This window comes from Neomonachus schauinslandi, chromosome 14, assembly GCF_002201575.2.
Source record: "Neomonachus schauinslandi chromosome 14, ASM220157v2, whole genome shotgun sequence".
NCBI lineage: Eukaryota > Metazoa > Chordata > Mammalia > Carnivora > Phocidae > Neomonachus > Neomonachus schauinslandi.
The window spans coordinates 28,437,108-28,454,306 of NC_058416.1; the positions used below are offsets into that span (position 1 = coordinate 28,437,108).

A 17,199-nucleotide genomic window follows, 5' to 3' on the forward strand; every position below is an offset into this window, starting at 1 on the left:
TTATTCACCATAACTGTATAATCCTGACACCTTATCTTTGTCATCAAATACAACTGTGGTCCAGCTGATGTCTGCCTCTCTGTGTGTGTGTGTGTGTGTTCAGAAAGGGATTTAACTGATCCCAGTAAGAGCATAATTGGGAGGGAAAGCCTGCTGTTTAAAGAAGACTTCTATAGCAATCTGCTAGTTTGTATTTTCTGTGCTTGAATAGATTATTCAAAGTGGAAGTGAAAGGAAATGAACATTATTAACAATCGTGTAGTAAGCAGTGTGTTGGATGCTCCTGTGTATATTCTGCTTTTATTTGACTTTCGTAAAACTCTGCCAGGTAGATATTAATAGCCTCATTTTTTAGATGAAGAAAAGGAGGATCAAAAAGGCTAAGTTGTCCAAGGTCACACTCCCAGTAATTGGGGGATTTAGCATCCAAATCTACATCTGAGAGTCGTTAACTCCTGAGAGTTTTTTGGTTTTTGTTTTTTTGGCTCTCCTAGGCCGCCCTAGAAGCTGCTGAACTTACTCTTAAGCTCCTGTTTCTCAAAGTGTGTGCCAGGAACCTGTGGTGGTCTGCAAGATCAATCTGGCAATCGGTCCCTTAGTAAGATCTATGCTCAGTATCCTCTTAATGTCATGTAAGCTACAGACAGAGGATGGCATGATCCTGATCCCCCCACAACTCAGATTTTATCTGAGTGAGTCAAGACATCCTTACCTAAAATAAAGGTAAATTATTCAAGGCCATATACAGATGAGTGAAATAAAGTGAAGACTTAAGGGTTATATTAGAAAGATGCCAGAAGGGCTAAGAAAATGACTAGGTAAGATCGGAAGCCAGATGGAAAAGAAAAGGATGTTCTGTGAGAAGGAGGTAATGTGGTGGTTGGAGACTCAGATGAAGGGCTAATTATGGTATTTTCTGTAGGATAAGGAGGAGATTTAGCAAGGGAATAAGCTGAAAATGATCAGGAGACAAGGTGAGGCAGTGACGGTAAGTAATGTAGGCTCTTTGACGCCAGATAAGGAATTTTGGATTTCGTGCAATAGGAATTTTTATTTCTATATCTGGCATCAATTATTCATTTACCTATGGCTGCCTTCCTAGACATTTCATGGAAAACGACTCCATTCTTCTTTTTCTATTTCAATAATTAATATATTTATTTAGTTAGAGCCGTAAGGGGAAGATAGACGCAATTAGGTTTTTGCTCTGAGTTGATTATTGCCAAAAGGATCGACGAAATGAAAAATGAAGTAGAGGAGTAGCACTAGGGGTCAAGATGGCGCAGCTCTGGCCTCGTGGAAAGTCAGCCCACATGAATTCCTGGGGTCTGAGTAACTTCTCCACGCAGGTGGCACTGAGGTGTTGTGCTGGCGGACTTCTGGAAGGAGGCATTACTCAGAGTCCTCACCGGTAACAGGAAGAGAAACCCAGAAAGAAGATTCTCCTCTCTAAGACCACTGGGACAGATTTTCTTCTATTATAATTAATATCGACTGGAACTAGAAAAATAATGGAGGAAAAGTCCATGAGAAAAGCTTTTTCAGCTATTTTATTTGATAAAATAAAATTTTATTTGCAGTATCCATGAAGACTTAAGAAATCTCCTGGAAGATTTTGTCTTCTCTTTTGCCTGATGCCCAGCTCATAGCATAGGGAGATGCTGACTTCCTGGTTGAGGAGGAATTGAAGAAAAAACAAAGAGGAGAGCTGCTTTTCACAATGGCAAGTATTGGCTTTATAGCAAATCTCACCTTAGGAAGATCCATAGGTATTCCAGGAAGGAAAATAAGCAAGTACGAGGTAATCCTTTGTGTCCTAAACCTATAATTAATAGCTGGCTCCTTCCCTTTAAATACTCTCAGTATGAGTGACAGCAACACTGGCCAATTAGAGCAGCTACAACTGGGCTTATTCTGTGTGCACCTACTTGGAAAGTCGGCGTGGTATTCGTTAAGCCACACTGACTGGTGGCATTCCCCATTGTGGTGTGGAGCTGTGGGTCTCAAGCTCTGGAAAACTTACTGCATCCCACCCCCACCCCCTTGTCAGATTCTGATCTGAGAAGAAACACTCAACACTCAGCGATTCTTGGGAAAACATTTTGGCAACCATCTTCAGCCGTGACTAATCTGTCCCCTTCCCGGTTGTTGTCCTGGCACTTGGATTCTTGTGGAGATCTTAAATAGGACAGTGAGGAAATCTGGATGGTTTTCATGCCCACTTGCTGCTGCATTTATTTAAAAAAATATAATCCCCTCCTAGGGCAATGACATAGAATGTAGAAGGAAAAGTTATCATGGTCAATTCTGGGAAGGTACTTGAGAGGAAGTTGAAAAGATCAGGCAACCAAAGTGGTGGTGGGGAGAGCGGAGAAAGAGGAGAGAAAATAGGGGAGGGGAGCACGGGTTGGCTTTCTCTAGCTTCTTCTGGGGAGGGGGGCAGAAAGGAAAGGAAGCAAGGGGAACAATGACCATTAGCTGGGGACCTGTGCATCTACATTAGCATAATGGTTATTTAATTGGATTATAGGTGATTTTTATTTTTTCTTATACATGTTTTCCTAAATTTTCCAAGTGTTCTACACTAACAGCTATCTGGTTTTAATTAGTAATAGAAATAATAAGTGTTCTCCCAAATGCTCATTTGCTTTATGCTATGTGTGGGGAATCCATTTTTATTGTTGTTGTTGGGACCTCAAAGAGAAAAAGAGTGTCTAGTATGAAAGGGGTTCATTATTTCATAGAAGACATACTGACACAGACTTCTAGGACTATGACATCTCCACTGAAGGACGTACAGTCATAACATCGCCTAGTACTATGTCTTATACATTTTAGCCACTTGATATTTTTTTAAGTGTGTAATTAGAGTAAATAAATGAAGCAAAAATATAACTAACAGTACAAAAGGTATATTCTATAAGAGAACCCTTCTGGCCTCCTGTTGTTGAAATATAAGACATGATAAACTGGTTTAGGAAAACGGTTCTTCCAGCCCACATCCCAAGTTCTCATGGACATTCGAAAGGGGATGAGGTCTCCTGTCTATCAATTTCTCAGACTTTTGAGATACAGCCCCAAACCCATGGTTTCCTTAATGACTTGTTCCACTCTGTTTTCATTTTTAGCATATATCATTCTCAAGATGAAAGTTTCTATATGTTTACGAGGAGATGTGTAAAGTCCCTCAAACGGTGTAAAACTTTTCTTTAAAACAACAGAATGTTAGAGCTTTGTGATTTAGTGAAGAAGAACATTCTTGTTCCTCCTTTGTGTGTCCTTTGTGATTTTCGGAGGTATCCATGCTCCATCTGGGGTATCTATTGCCCAGGCTCTGCACACAGAATCAGCCTCACATCCTGGGCTTGGCTGATCCTGGCTCCAAAGAGCTCCTCCTATTAAGAAACTAATTTCAGCCAACACCGAATTGCTAGTGCGTTATTCTGGGCTCTCTCATTTAATCCACTGGCAAGGGTGCTTTAAGGATAACTTAGAAGCTGAGTCATATTATTGACCTTGTCAGAGACATAGAAAATCTAGTGGAAAAAGAGAATTGATGAGAAAAATCAGGAAACTAGGGACCCAGCACTTTTTCTGTGCAAAACTCGCTCAATGACTTTGGACAAAGACTTTAACCCTCTGGGTTTTGATTTCCTTGCCTGTCAAGGGGGAGACCAACATCTATCTGCAAACCTCAGTGGATTCGGAAGATCAAATAAAAGTAAGGAAATGCACTTTGAAGAGCATAGCACCCTGTTCAGATGTAAGGATGACGGGGATGCAGCCTCAGGGAAAGCTTTTCATCTCTCTGTGTCCTTAGATCCTCCATCAATGAGGGGAGACCCGAGGGGAGCCCCACCTCTGCACGGACTCACTGCCCACCTTCCCAGTCTCTGCAGCCCCTTCACAGAAGAGTGCGAAACCACAGCAGTGGCCGCCTGAGGGACGTGCTCGCTCTGCCCGACCGATCCCCTCTTAATGCCTCCGACTTGCTCTGAATCCTTATGTAATGGGGCAAACACCAAAACCAACTTGCTTTTACAATCTGCAACTTATTACTCTGAAAGTTATTTCATGGATCTTTTCTTCCCGTAGAATGGGTTTTTATTTCTAGTGATGAAATGCGTGGACTCTCACTATTCTCTCTAATTGCTTTGCAGATGTGTATATATTTATCTCTTGTCTCCTGAGAGCTTGGCAAGGTCTTTGAGGATAGTCATGTTTCCTGGTACTTCATCATTTCACCCGGCACCTAGCACCAAGCTCAACGCCCTTCACGCCCAGCCCCCTTTCACGTCAGTGTGCCCCCCCTCCTCCACCTCCATGATGCAGTTCCACATCCTCTGCATGGCAGCTGTGCCTCTTAAAAATCCTGCCCCACCCAACTGCTAACTTCAATCTAGCCAGGAGCCTTTCGTGTACCGCCCACACGTGCCCAACTGCACATCTTCATCCACCTGCAGCCACACTCATCCATTACGCTCCCACTCTCCAAGGTCCAGCTCCAAGATTTTGTCTTTTGAACACTACTATCTTTCCTGATCCTGGATCCCTATAGCCCCCACTGTTGGCCACTGAGTTAGCATGGATTAAGTTTGGTCTGCATGTACTCCCTGGTTGTTTTATGTATGCTGAATTAGCCTCTTTTCAGTATAAGGAACTTGAGGTAGGAGCCCTTCCTTGCTTTTTTCTTTTCTTCTGGTCTCTCTGACTGTCCCTGGCACTGTGATATATATTAAGTAACTAAAGAGCTCACAATCACTTTTGAGAATATAGGCTCTTTATGAACCAGCATATACATTTCATTCCAAGTAGTGAAGACCTCTGGAAGACCAACAGTTGGGCTCTAGTCTATAATACTTTGCACACAGTAAATGTTCAATAAAAGATGCATTTATCAGAACTTGGGAGAACCAGGACTTTTCTTGCACACATTCTCAGGAGTGCAGACAACAAGCACCCCACGGTACCACAGGGAGGAGTTTTCAGAAGTTTTCAAATAGATGTTACCATGATCAGAAATTAAGTGCCTGTGTGTCTGTGGGGCAGAGAAGGGGGAGCTGGCCTAGACCCTCTTACCTCTTTTCAAATACTATAGCCTTTATCTTTTCTATACACGGACTTCACAGGAAGGCAGAATGACAGAATAAAAGGTTCAGGCATTGTTTTCATGCTCCCAGAATTGGGGGACATTAGACTTAAGATGTACTAAGATTGGCTGCACCACCTCCCACCAAGGGCTGACTTAAGACATAAAGTGTCCTTAGAGGCTGCAGCATGGCTAGAGCCACAGCAAAGTTTCACTTTCTGCACCTGGAGCCCCATTTTCTCATCACCCACTTGTTAACTCCTTCTCATCTGGATTTGGCACACAGCCCACCAAGTCTTAACCATACGAAGCACTAAACACATAATATTTAGTTTTTCTGTTGGTTCAGGGCCACCAATATGTTCATACATATTCTCATCTCCCATGAACTCTCTGTAGCTTCTGGTCCTGAGGGCCACCCCATTCTTCTTAAATTCATTCTTCCTTGACCCCTTGGTTTTCCTCCAACATTTCCAGCATTTTCACTCTGTGTCTTTCCCGATTCGCTCTTATTCTGCTTCTCTCTTTAGGTGAGCCACAGGGTCCCCTGCCTTCCACCCTCTTTACTTTATTCCCTATAATTCTCTCTCTTGCTCTGTACAGCACTGTCAACTGCTGCCTTCACAATTCATTTCCTTGCACACCAACCAGACTCTTTCTCTGATTTCTGTAATTCTGTTCATATGCTACAGTTATCTGGAGCTAACATACTGGGATCATCTTTGACTTTAGCTAGAGAGGGAAAGAGATGAATCAAGAATGACTCATTATTATTTTTCGCTTGAGCACCTGAGTAATGATGTCTTTAGGTACTTATAATGTGGGTGCTACAGTGGGGAAGGAAAGGCAGGGTGGTGGGTACAAGCCAAACAAGAAATGGATAATTACAATATCATATGGAGAGTGCAAAGTTCGCCCAACCCAGACTAGCGGGGAGAGAGTGGCCAGGAAAGAAAGACAAAGTATAATCTGGTCATTTCATGACTTTTGCCTATTTAAAAAATGACTTCCCACTGCCTTGATGAAGCACAAGTCCCATACCATAAGCACAAGCCTCATGGAATGGGGGAAAAACACTTTAACTCATGAGGACAACACTGTCTTCTGACCTTATCTGTCATGATCCCCAACTACAGATCCTAACCTCAAAAAGACTGGAATAAACCCCATTTCTCGAATAGTTCTTGGGTACTTCTACCTAAATACCTTTGTTTACACGGTTTCCTTTCTACACTGTGCCTCCCCTCCACCCCCTACCATCTCCACTCTCCAAAAGCCTCTTCCATCCTTCAGGACCCATCTTGAATGGCAGCTACTGCAAAGAAGCATCTCCTGATTCCACCTCTCTACTCCCACTGAAAACATAGAGGTGGCTCACCGTCACCCGGGCAGCCCCAGCGCTTCTTCTAAGGCTTTCTGATGGCCCTTATAGTCTGCCTTACAAGATTAGTTCCATCTGGTTTCCTCCTCTGCATTAACAGGAGAGACTTCTGGATTATAATCTCTTTGAGGGCAAATGTATCCAGTTACGAATCCTTGAATTCTCTCTGACTGTCCCTGGCACTGTGCCGTGTGTGTGTGTGTGTGTGTGTGTATCAGCCACCAAAGAAACCCATTTTACATTTTCCCTTGTCTTTATCACCCCCTCCCCTTGACTTCAGCTAATCTGCACTAAGTGTTATATTGGCACGAGCCTGTGCTACAATCCTAGCAAGTATTCAGTCTCATCCCTTGTTCATTTATAGAGTGAAAGAGATGGGTTTCTGGAGGGTCCTTCCAGAGGCACCATCCTCATCTCTGCCTACTGACATGCCAGTCTTTGGAAAGCGAGCTTTATTGATTTCTCTAGCCAAGAAAGGCTCCACGCTGTATCAAAGCCAAGTCTGTCGAAACTGTAAGTTCTCTGCACCCACACCTGAATCTGCATAATTCCCCAAAGCCACAAAGGTATAAATAAAAACTTCCAACAGGACAGCGGAACGTTTGCCAACTGTGGGAAGATAAATGGCCTGGGGACTTCTTGCTCCAAAGGCAGAATGGCTTGATTTCTGATTTTAATGTGGAAAAAGAGATGCTGGGAGTCTAAGATTTTTTTCTTTCATTGCCAGAAAGTTATGGGTCACAACATTTAATTTGATTAATTCCCAGTTTCCAAGAGAAAACCTTAGGAGGAACCTTGGGAGGCCCGATAAAATAAGTATGTGCAATTGTTAAGACAGGAAAGGAAAAAAAAATGACTTCCATCAGAGCCCACAAAGATTGTTTCCAGTCCCAAACATGGGTCCCCAGAGACAGCCTGGAAACCAAATTATTGTCAAATAGATGCTTACCTTTTACAACGGCTCACAGCAAAAGAAAACATATAGCTTAACATCTCTCCCACAACTCACCTTTCTAGTTCTTTTTCTTTTATTCTCTCTCTCTCTCTGCCTTCCCCTCTCCCTGATGTTACGCTTCCAGGTCTAAGCTCTTCTACCAATTAGATACGTATCATCGGATGAGTCACTTGACCTTCTTAAGCCTCAGCGTGCTCATCAGCAAAATGAGGTGTTTATATTACATTGTTAAGATTCTTTTACTTTGGAGTCTAAATATAAATGCAAGCCTGCTCTGTCTGTTCCCATGCAATTGGTCACACAAGTGCTCTAACCTTTTTTCTAGGGTGATGACTGGGGCTGCAGCATACACAAAGAGTGACCTAACTCGCTGGTGGGGGTCAGGTATGGAGAGTTCCACCTTTTGTGAAAGGTGAGATCAAATGGCTGGATGAAGTGGCTGGAGCCAAAGATGAATGGGGTGAGTCATATAATTTAATACGTGGACCAGAGGGATCTATTTTGAAATTTCATTGCACAGTTAATTAATTGGCCAACCTGGCCAATAACTTGAGCATTATCTTCCTAATTGTCCAATCTCTGTGTGTGTGTGCATATGTGCATGCACGCGAGCATGTACATGTGTGCACGCGCATGGACGAATGTGTTTGCATTTAAAAATGGCATCGTATAAATTTGAGACTTTTAGAATCTGAGACTGTCAGCTCTGGTCAGAGCTCTTCTTACCATAGGCTCACCTGGGAAAACAGAGAGTGAAAAAGATGAAGAGGTCTTTCAGCTGGTTAGCGTAGGAGACAAGACTGGGCCAGGTGCTCATAATCCTGTTAAACCACACAGCAGCCATTAGCTAATTTATCTTTCATTTCCTCCCACAGGATGACCCGGAATTCAACTTGGATTAAGATTAAACAGACTACACTTCATCAGCTTTTTATTTTTCACTCTTTCTTTTTTCCTGGCCTTTCTCCTCCCATGAGTCTTCTTCTTCCTTCTATTCCATTTGTAGAAAATGTTCCCCACATATGGTTCTTTTGTATAGTTTTCATGTCATCTCATCTATGTGGTTAATTCCCTCAACTGGATGCCTGCTTGGAGGAGGGTTTTGTATTATTTTTGGCGTGGGGATCCATTTCCTGCCTATGAGTGACAACAGAGACTGCCTCCCAAAATGCCCCATGGTGCTGATAAGAGGAGCTGGCAAAGGGCAAGACAGAAGCCACAAGGAGAGGTGGAGTCTTCCAGGCTCAAGGGACTCCAGCTACCTACATGGCAGGATTCTGATATCTGAGAGGTGAGCTAAGGATTCATTCTCAGCATCCATTCATCATGAGGAAAGTACTTGACATCTGGGGACTCAGGATGGCTACCTTGACTAATAATGGCATTGGACTGAGAGGTAACATAGGCAAATTGACTCTTTTCACTGTTTCTCCAACATCTGATGGGAGCCTGGACAGCAGTGGTTAAGATGTCTAAATATTAGATCAAAGTATGCAAAAATTATTCTGTGGTCTGAACAGGAAGAACATCACTCACACTAGAGACCCCTTCCACCAGCTAAGAAGAAGTTGGCTTTGAGAGCACGTGGCATCACTCTGACTATGTGTTGTCAAACTTGGACAGGTTTGCTCTTTGGGAAATCTGCAGCATGTCAGTCTATGAGAGATGGTGATGCATTGTGGGAGAGAGGCACACATGAGGGCCCATTTGGCTTCTTCCAACGTTGGGAGTCTGTGGATGGTACCTTCCCACTACTTATCCATTATTTGGTCCCAGGCAAGCATTTTTATAAATGGAGATTTAGCAGATGGTATCCATTTAGAAAACGGGTCAGAAGAGCCACTGCCTTCTGAAACAAAGCAGAAGGAGTAAAACGCAGAAAAATGGTAGAGTCTTTGTGACTTCTGAGCTCTAGGTGTGTTGTAAGGGGACTAACAAGTCAGTGCATCCATCTGAGGGGCTGGGGGGTTGGAGAATGGATGCTTTTCCAAGCAGGAAAGAGGAAATGGAGTGTGCAGCTAAGTGAAGTCTCTAATTTCTGTCTCCATAATGGTAATGACTTCCATTGACAGGGTGTCTTCTGTCAGCTCTGATCTCCGGGAATGCTCAGAGTCCTCCCTTGACTTAGCTCCTAAATCTGGTCCTCAATGGGCTAAAGGATGACATCACTATATATGCTCTATTTCGGAGAAGACTAGCTCATGTGAAATAGGACATTGGGATGCTAAGGGAGTGAATCCAGAGTGGAGAAGGAAGAGGTGGAGGGAGAGAAGCTGTGAGAAATACTGATGCCTTTGTTTTCAAGCAGAACCCTCAGTATCATTCATGGAAGAGACACCTCAACTCAGGTAATGTCTCTGGAAGATTTCTCATAACCTCAGCTTCACTCCACCTGCCTCCCACCTTTGAATGGGATTTGCTACCCTTTGGAGTATATCACATTAAGGTGAGCTCTCTTCAGGGAGACTTGACAAACTCTGACATTGAATCCTAAGTGTTGCTAAAGACATGTTTTTTCCCTGATGCTTTGGGGGTTCAGAAATAGAGGGAACATTTAGAATAGAGGTGAGGAGAGGCCAAAGCTTGGAAGGGAGGAGAATGATCGGGAATCTGATCTGCTCCAGTAAGATATTCAACAAGATGTGCAGGGACAACTGACGTAAGTCATATAGACATAGAAACCACCAACGATTATGATTCACTAAAATGTTGAAGAAAAAATAAACTCCTGTAACACAGAGATAGGCACAAAGCAGTGGTGAAAATAACTCCAAGAAGTGCATTGCAGTAAGAACACAGAGAGAAGCCTGTCCATGTCGATGCTTCCAAGGGGATGGCTAGAAAAGGTTGGGCCCTAAGGGGTCCTTTTACACTGGTTGGGAATTGAATAAAGGGATGTCATCTTTCCTTAATTACTCTCTCTGCAATCATCACATCATCACTGTGCAGATGCCTTAGGGAAAGGCATGTAACTGAAGAATGGTTGGGTATCTGAGAGGAAGGGCTACGGTGGAATATACAAGCACTGAGCTGAGGACCAGGACTTGTGTGTTCTAGATTTGGCTTAGCTCTTGGGTGGCATGCGGTCAACTGCAGTGCTGTGGCCAAAGCCCTGGGCTTATTACAATCATAATTCTAACCATGATTCTAAACCTGGGCAGGTCACTTGACCTCTGAGCCTCAGTATCCCGATTTGTAAAATAGGAATGAAAATACCTCTCTTCTAAGATTGTAGGGTGAGTGTTATGAAGAAATGTATGTGAAATGGTTTTAAGAACTGAAACATACTATATGAAAGAGGTCTGGCCCAATCCTGTCAGTTACAGCTGGTAGACAGTACCCCAAAAAAACAGAATGCCATGCCTTAGGGCCCACATAACAGAGTTGGGCCTCGTACCCAATTTTTAGGTTGAATCCAGCTTTCTTTTAGGACACTGTCACGATGCTTGTTTCTTTCCATCTGATGTGGCCAGATGAAGAACGGATGAGAAGATGGGAAGAAGAAGGGGAATTTTGAAGAAAGCAATGGCCACTACATTGAGTGCCAACCCCGAGAGAGCTGTACGCTAGAGGTGGGCACCTTTAGAGACACGCACAGGAATCAGAGAAGGATCTCTAGCTGGGAACTCTCGTGGAGTTGACCAGCACCCAGCAATCCAGTCCAACCACAGAAAATCTTGGTAAGACTGCTGAGAAACCTACTGAGCAACAATGGATAGAGGTTTCAGCTTCTGAGATCTTGTGTCTCAGGTCTATTAAGTTAGGATCCTTGCTTGTAGGTTCTTAGCAGTAACACGCCACCATTACTTTTTTGCTAAATAGTGCCAAGAAAATACAAAAATTAAGAAGACCCTCTGTCTATGGCTGGTTTTGGACCTGTGGTTCAATTTCACTATACAGGATGAGAAAGCAACAGTTTTTCTCACGAAAAAGTTTAATCTAGCCATTCCTGCCCAGGTGGGCTTAATTTGGGCTTTGCATAAAAAACAAGTCCCCTTCCACAAAGTCTGATGATGAGAAACAGGGAAACCCAGATGAGAACACCCTCTTTGGGCAAACATGAAGTGTGGGACATTTATCACCTTCAGCAGGAAACATGACTGCTAATTGGTCTCTTCATTAACCAAGGAGAGCATCTACCACTATAGCAACTCACAAGCTAGTGGCAATTTGGGGCAATCCTTAAGTGCTTTCTAACTCATAATCATATTTCTTCTGAAGTCTGCCGACCTAGAAAAATGACTCTAATTCCTCTTGAATAGACTGCCCTCACCCTCACTAATGATGGACTCCCCGGGAAGGAAGACAGCGAGCAAGAGGTACACATCATAAACAGAGGAGAGATACTACACCCAAGCCTGAACCAGGGACGACTCATCTTTTAGAACCAGGCTATGGCCAGAGTGCTTTGTATTATCCGTGGGTAGGGGGACCACGAGAATCCTTTTAGCTTCTGCAGCTCCTAGGAAAGGAGCTTCTACTCTTTCCCTCATGAACAACTGTTCTGTTCTCTAAGATTCTTAACACTTATTCGATGTGTGGACAGGGACAAAGGGATACTTAGGCAGAAGTGTCAAGCTTCAGTGGCAAGGAAGGCCTGTGTGGGTGGGAAAGTTAGGAAGGAAATTCTGCCAGCAGCTGACAAGGGGTGAGCTCTTTCTAGTAGCAACCAGTACTTCAAGTCTAGAGATTAGTGGGAAAAATCTCATTCCCTGCGGACACGCCAAGACACACAGCAGTAAGGTCCCGTGGGGGCAGGAGGCTTGCAACACCCTTCGGCCAGGCTCCCTCCCCTTCCTGCAGGGAAATGATGAGCTAGGGCTTCACTTTGGGGGCCCATGCAAATGTCCATGGACAAAGAGAGGACAACAGAGCCTGGGGCGGTGGCTCCCTCATTAGCTACACTGGAGGATTCATTGGTCAGGAGCTTCCAGTGGCTCTGCTGTAGACTTCTCACCTAGAATGTGTGACTTCTAGAGGCGACCTGCCAGATAAATGAGATATCATTCCCATTCAGCTTTGACATCCTTGGGATCTTGGCATTTTTTAGTGAGTTTCAGAGGTTTCATCCAAATAGCAAACTGTGCCATCAGATCGGATGAGGACCTAAGAATAGCATCTTGAATAAAAAGCATAAATGCAACGGGTGTGGTTGGACTCTAGGTAGCTACTGGGGGTGTCTCTGGGCCCACGGTTCCCAGACATGACTCTGAGAGAGGAAAGACAGCAAATGCCAAATAAAAAAAATGTATCAAATGTGCAAGAACGTCCGTTTTCATTTAGTTCCTACCTCTCTGCAAACCGGTGAATGCAATGTGCCGAGGATGGCAGCCTCCTCAAGAGCAAAGGCCCTCAATTAAATAATAAGACAGCCCGTCTGAAGAGCAACGCGGCCTTACCTGGAGACAGGGAGGAGTCGTAGGAGCTTCTCTCCTTGCGATTCATCTTGAAGGCTTGGATGTCCTTTTCCCTGTATGTCCCAAAGCCTTCGTAGCTCCTCCTTTTACTCCCGCTCATGTCACTGTCCCACTTGTCATTCGAAGGGTTCATGTCACTGAACACGTCCAGGCTCTCGGGTCTGGTGCTGCCACTGTCGCCGCCGCTGCCGGAATACCTTTTTGGGCACGTGTCCGCAGGCTCGCCGCTCAAGTCACCTTTGTCCTTGGCCTGGGTCCAATGCTGGGCATCAGAAAGTGACAGTGTAGACAGGGTGTCCACCTCAAAGTTGTTCTTGGAAGCTTTGTGGCCGGCTTCACTGTGCTGGTGCTTCTGCTTCTCTTTATGCTTATTCTTCTCACTCACTAATGGGAGCTCCTTGTCTGCACCACCCAGCCGCTCGCTCAGGATGTGGCTGGAGAAGCCCGTGGCTTTGCCTGCGAAGAGACCACTCAGGTTGTCATGGGTCCCCAGGATCCGGTCTTCCTTGTGCTTATGCTTGTGTTTGTGTTTTCTCTTGTGGAGCCGACCGCTGGCCAGACCGGCGCCACCCGCCTTGGGAGGATTCAGGGCCGGCTGCATGTCACCGAGGCCCATGCCGACAGGTCCCTGCAGGTGGACTCCATGCTTTGCTTTATGCTTCGCTGTCCCCGACATCTTCATGTGGGAGCTCGTGTGGAACTGAGGAGGTGGCACTGTCGGCCTCATGAACGGGGAAGCGGCTCCGAGCGTGTGTGATAGGTACAAGGGAGCTGGGTACTGACTGTAATAACCAAGGTTCATCATAGGCATTGATGTGTAAGGCATTCCATAGGGTGCATAGTAACTTCCACTGGGAATAGGGTAGCTGAACCCTTGTAAAAAAGGCACCTTTGTCATGGTGTCATTGGTTTTTGCAGGCCTACCACGCTTCTTCTTTGACTTCAGGTCTGAAGTCCTGCGAAGATAGAGCAACGGGTCATACTGGATATATGGCACCGGGTAGTAGTGATCAAAATTAATCCGAAAAATGCTGGGATACGGATTCTCGTGGTAGAAGGTGTAACTCCGGTGGGAGATCCTGAACACCTGGAACTTGGTGATGAGCTCTTCCAGGTCTGCCAGAAACTGAAGGTCATCACGATTCTGCAGGCTTTTCCGTTTCCTCTTGTGCTTTGGCTTCTTGAGGCTTTCGTGGGCCAGAAAGTTGTCCACCATGAGATGCTTCTGCCGGTGGCCATGCCGGGTCTTTGTGCTGGTGTCGGACGGAATGGTCTCCGGGTTGTCCAGGGAGCAGAAATCGAAAGAGTACCTCCGTCGGGATTCTGAACCCTTCTCCGCTTGGTCAGACGTGCTGTTGTTGTCCGTCCCAATGCCACTGTCACTTGGGATCGTCTCCTCGCTGTGCGACTCACTCACAGGGGACAGCGTGATTTCCTTGAGTGACCCGATCTCGCAAAGGTGGGAAGGCGAGTTGGCCATCAGCCTGGGTGGGGACAGCTTCCAGGCTCCACTGTGGATTCCCTTCTGGGTTTTGGTTGGAAGAGCACTGATGGGCTGGAGATTTGGCATAGTTTTCGACTCTGAAAAATTGGTTTCAGTGCTGGCAGGGCTCAGGTTGCCATTTGACCCACCTAGCGGCGCTGAAAGTGGGTGCATAGCTGCTGGTGAAGATGCCACAAGGGACTGAAAGTTGGAAGGCACGGCTGGAACGTCCGGCTGGCTAGAAGCAGGCCTTGGGTGCTTGATGGCTGTTTTGGGTTCCTCGGATGGGGGTGGCAGCTCCGCTCTTGGCTTCCTGCCCCTCTTCTTGCCGATGTAGATGGTTCCCCTCTTGCTGACGTTGATCTGCTTGCCCAATTTGCTCTCAATTGCCGCTGCCCCGGGGCTGGTCTCCGGGGGAGCTTTCGCCTTCAGAGCAATGTTGCTGGAGCAGGACAAGATCTGGTTCAAGATATTTTTCCTCTTGAGTGTTTTCATCTTATTGATGGTTTTGATGGTCTTCTTATCCAACACCCCAAGCTTTCCAACTTTTTTGTGAAACTTCATCTCGCTCATGGGCTTGTCCTGTCCTGGCACCAGCTGGGCCAACTTAGCTAAACTGCGTCGTCTCTTTCTTTTCTTCGTGCCAGGGAACTCCCGGCTGATGGGACTGACCGGGCTGGTGGAAGTCCCCTCGTGAATCGTCTCCACTGTGAGCAAAGGCTGCTTCTTCGGCCGCCCCCGCTTCTTCTTGACGGGCGTAATCACAGTAAGACTGTCTGTGTTGGTGTACAGAGGGCTGGATGGGGTGATGGGGTAGGCAGACGGTGGTTCCACCATCAGTTTATCGGAGGTGGCCAGGACTGCCTCCCGGAGCATACTGGTGGGCTTTGGTTTGCTGCACGTCCACCTCCGTTTCGCAGCAAATTTGGGATGCTGGATTTCTGGCAACTTCCTCGATGGAGAGTGGTCCGTGCATGTTGGAGGCGTCATGATCATAGGTGGCTTCCGCTGCTTAGACACGCCTCCTGGCACGACTTTCTCGGCATTTCCACCTGTTTCAAGGCCAACTGAGGGGGACTCGTTCTCTATCATTTTACTCAACTTAGGGACCCGGGGATCTTTCTTATTTCCCTCAGTGTTGGAAAGTATCCTGTTAACCACTTCACTGCTCATAGTGATTCCAGAAGCCAGGGCTTTCTCTGGCATGATCTTTTCTACCACTGCTTTGATGGACTGTCTCTTTTTCCTCTTATGGCTGGTTGGATCTAGACAGGGTGCCTTGATAGGGATAGTAATCCGGACATGACTTGAGTCATTTTCAGGATTACTGACAGAACTCGAATTCTGCCTGGCTGGTGATGCCTCTTGGGCATTATCTGCAGGGTAGCCTTCCCTTTTCCCTTCTGTATTGTCAAATGCTTTCTGGGCATTCTTGACCCAGTCCAGGTCTGGGTTTCCTATGGTTTGACTTATCACATCTTTTTTACTGGACTTTTTCTTGCTGCCTATGGTAGGTGGCTCTGGGGGCTCCTTTGCAACTCCTCCATCTTGATCTACCAAGGGCTGAAGTCCGTTGCACTCAACAGAGCTGCTGGGTGGGGCTGGGGAGCTGTGGCTGCCTGGGGATGGGACCACACCTCCCAAGAGCAGATCTTTGCTGTTGGACAGCTGACTCCACGTGCTCCCTGCACTGCCTTTCTTACCCTGGGCCTTTGCAAAGGAAGCCACGGGCTCAAGAGCAGGGATCTTGCTGGTGCTTGCAGTTTCTCTGCCAGACTCTGGACTGATGAAGCAATTCTGAGTGGCAGGTCCACTGTCAGAGTTGGTGGACCAGTCCATGTGGTTCTGGCTGCTGCTTTTTTGCTGGTGCTTTGGTTTTAAGGTGTCACTGGTGACGTCCTGTGGGAGGCCTGGGTCATAGTGGAGATTTGAGTGTTTCTGTGGCCGCTCGTAAGCCTAAGGTAGAGGGGTGGAGAAGGAGAGAGAGAGAGAGAGAAACAAAGATGAACATGTTAGAGCTACTTAAAATTCAATGTCAAAAGCCTTACTTATTTGAAAGTTGGGAACAGCCACCTTTAATTCCAGAATGCTTTTGGAGGTTTTCTCATTTGCAGAAGTAAAAATACGGTGCAATGATTTGGAACATTAATAAGGATGCTTTAGTTGCTGTCTTCACTCCTCCTTGCCCCCCAACAACAGGAACTTTTACCCATCTTGGTTGAATGCAATCTCGGAATAAGAACTGTTTAGTGAGAGAACAGGCCCCGCACGTCACTTAGGCCAGTGCCAGACCGTAAACATGGAAGAGCTGAAATCTGTATAATGGAGAGAGTCCTGCCCATGGTGGCAGAGTCCAGGAGAGACTGTGAACTTCCCAACTCCCTGGCCCCTTTGCCTGACTCAAGCTGCCTCTGATTTCCGTCCCCACTTCCCATCCAACTCACGTACTTCCCTTGCTTCCTCCTATGCAAGTTCATTTCTGTTTGCACTTCACCCTGGAGTTCAGCATCTCTCGTGCTCCAACAAGTAGCTCCCTGAGAACCACTGCTACAAGGGAAAACAGCACGAGCTGAAGGATTGGGGGGGGAAGTCTGAAGAATGTGTGGGGCCAAGGGGGCTGGTTAAGGACACAGAGAAGAAGAAATGAAGCAGGAAAGAAGCACAAAAGACCTTCAATCCTTCTGACCCTAGGAGTGGTGCAGTGTTTGGGAGGTAACCCTCTGAGGCATCCTGAAGCCCGGGTTGGGCACTGACGGCAATCTTGAGGAAACTCTTGGACAGTCTCAAAAGGAACCTTGAGTCTCCTGGACGAATGTGCCAAAAAAAAAAAAAAAAAAAAGCACGGTCATTCAAGATCACTCCTTCGAACTTTGT

At 45.9% G+C, this 17,199-nt stretch overlaps 1 protein-coding gene across 1 annotated transcript in view; it reads right to left on the minus strand.

Moving 5' to 3' along the window:
* SETBP1 (SET binding protein 1) overlaps positions 1–17,199 on the minus strand; it is a 335,683-nt gene that overhangs the window by 86,679 nt on the left and 231,805 nt on the right. Inside the window, exon 3 of the mRNA XM_021686205.2 lies at positions 12,825–16,281. Coding sequence (XP_021541880.2) covers positions 12,825–16,281 — 3,457 coding nt within the window. The remainder of the gene's footprint in view (positions 1–12,824; positions 16,282–17,199) is intronic.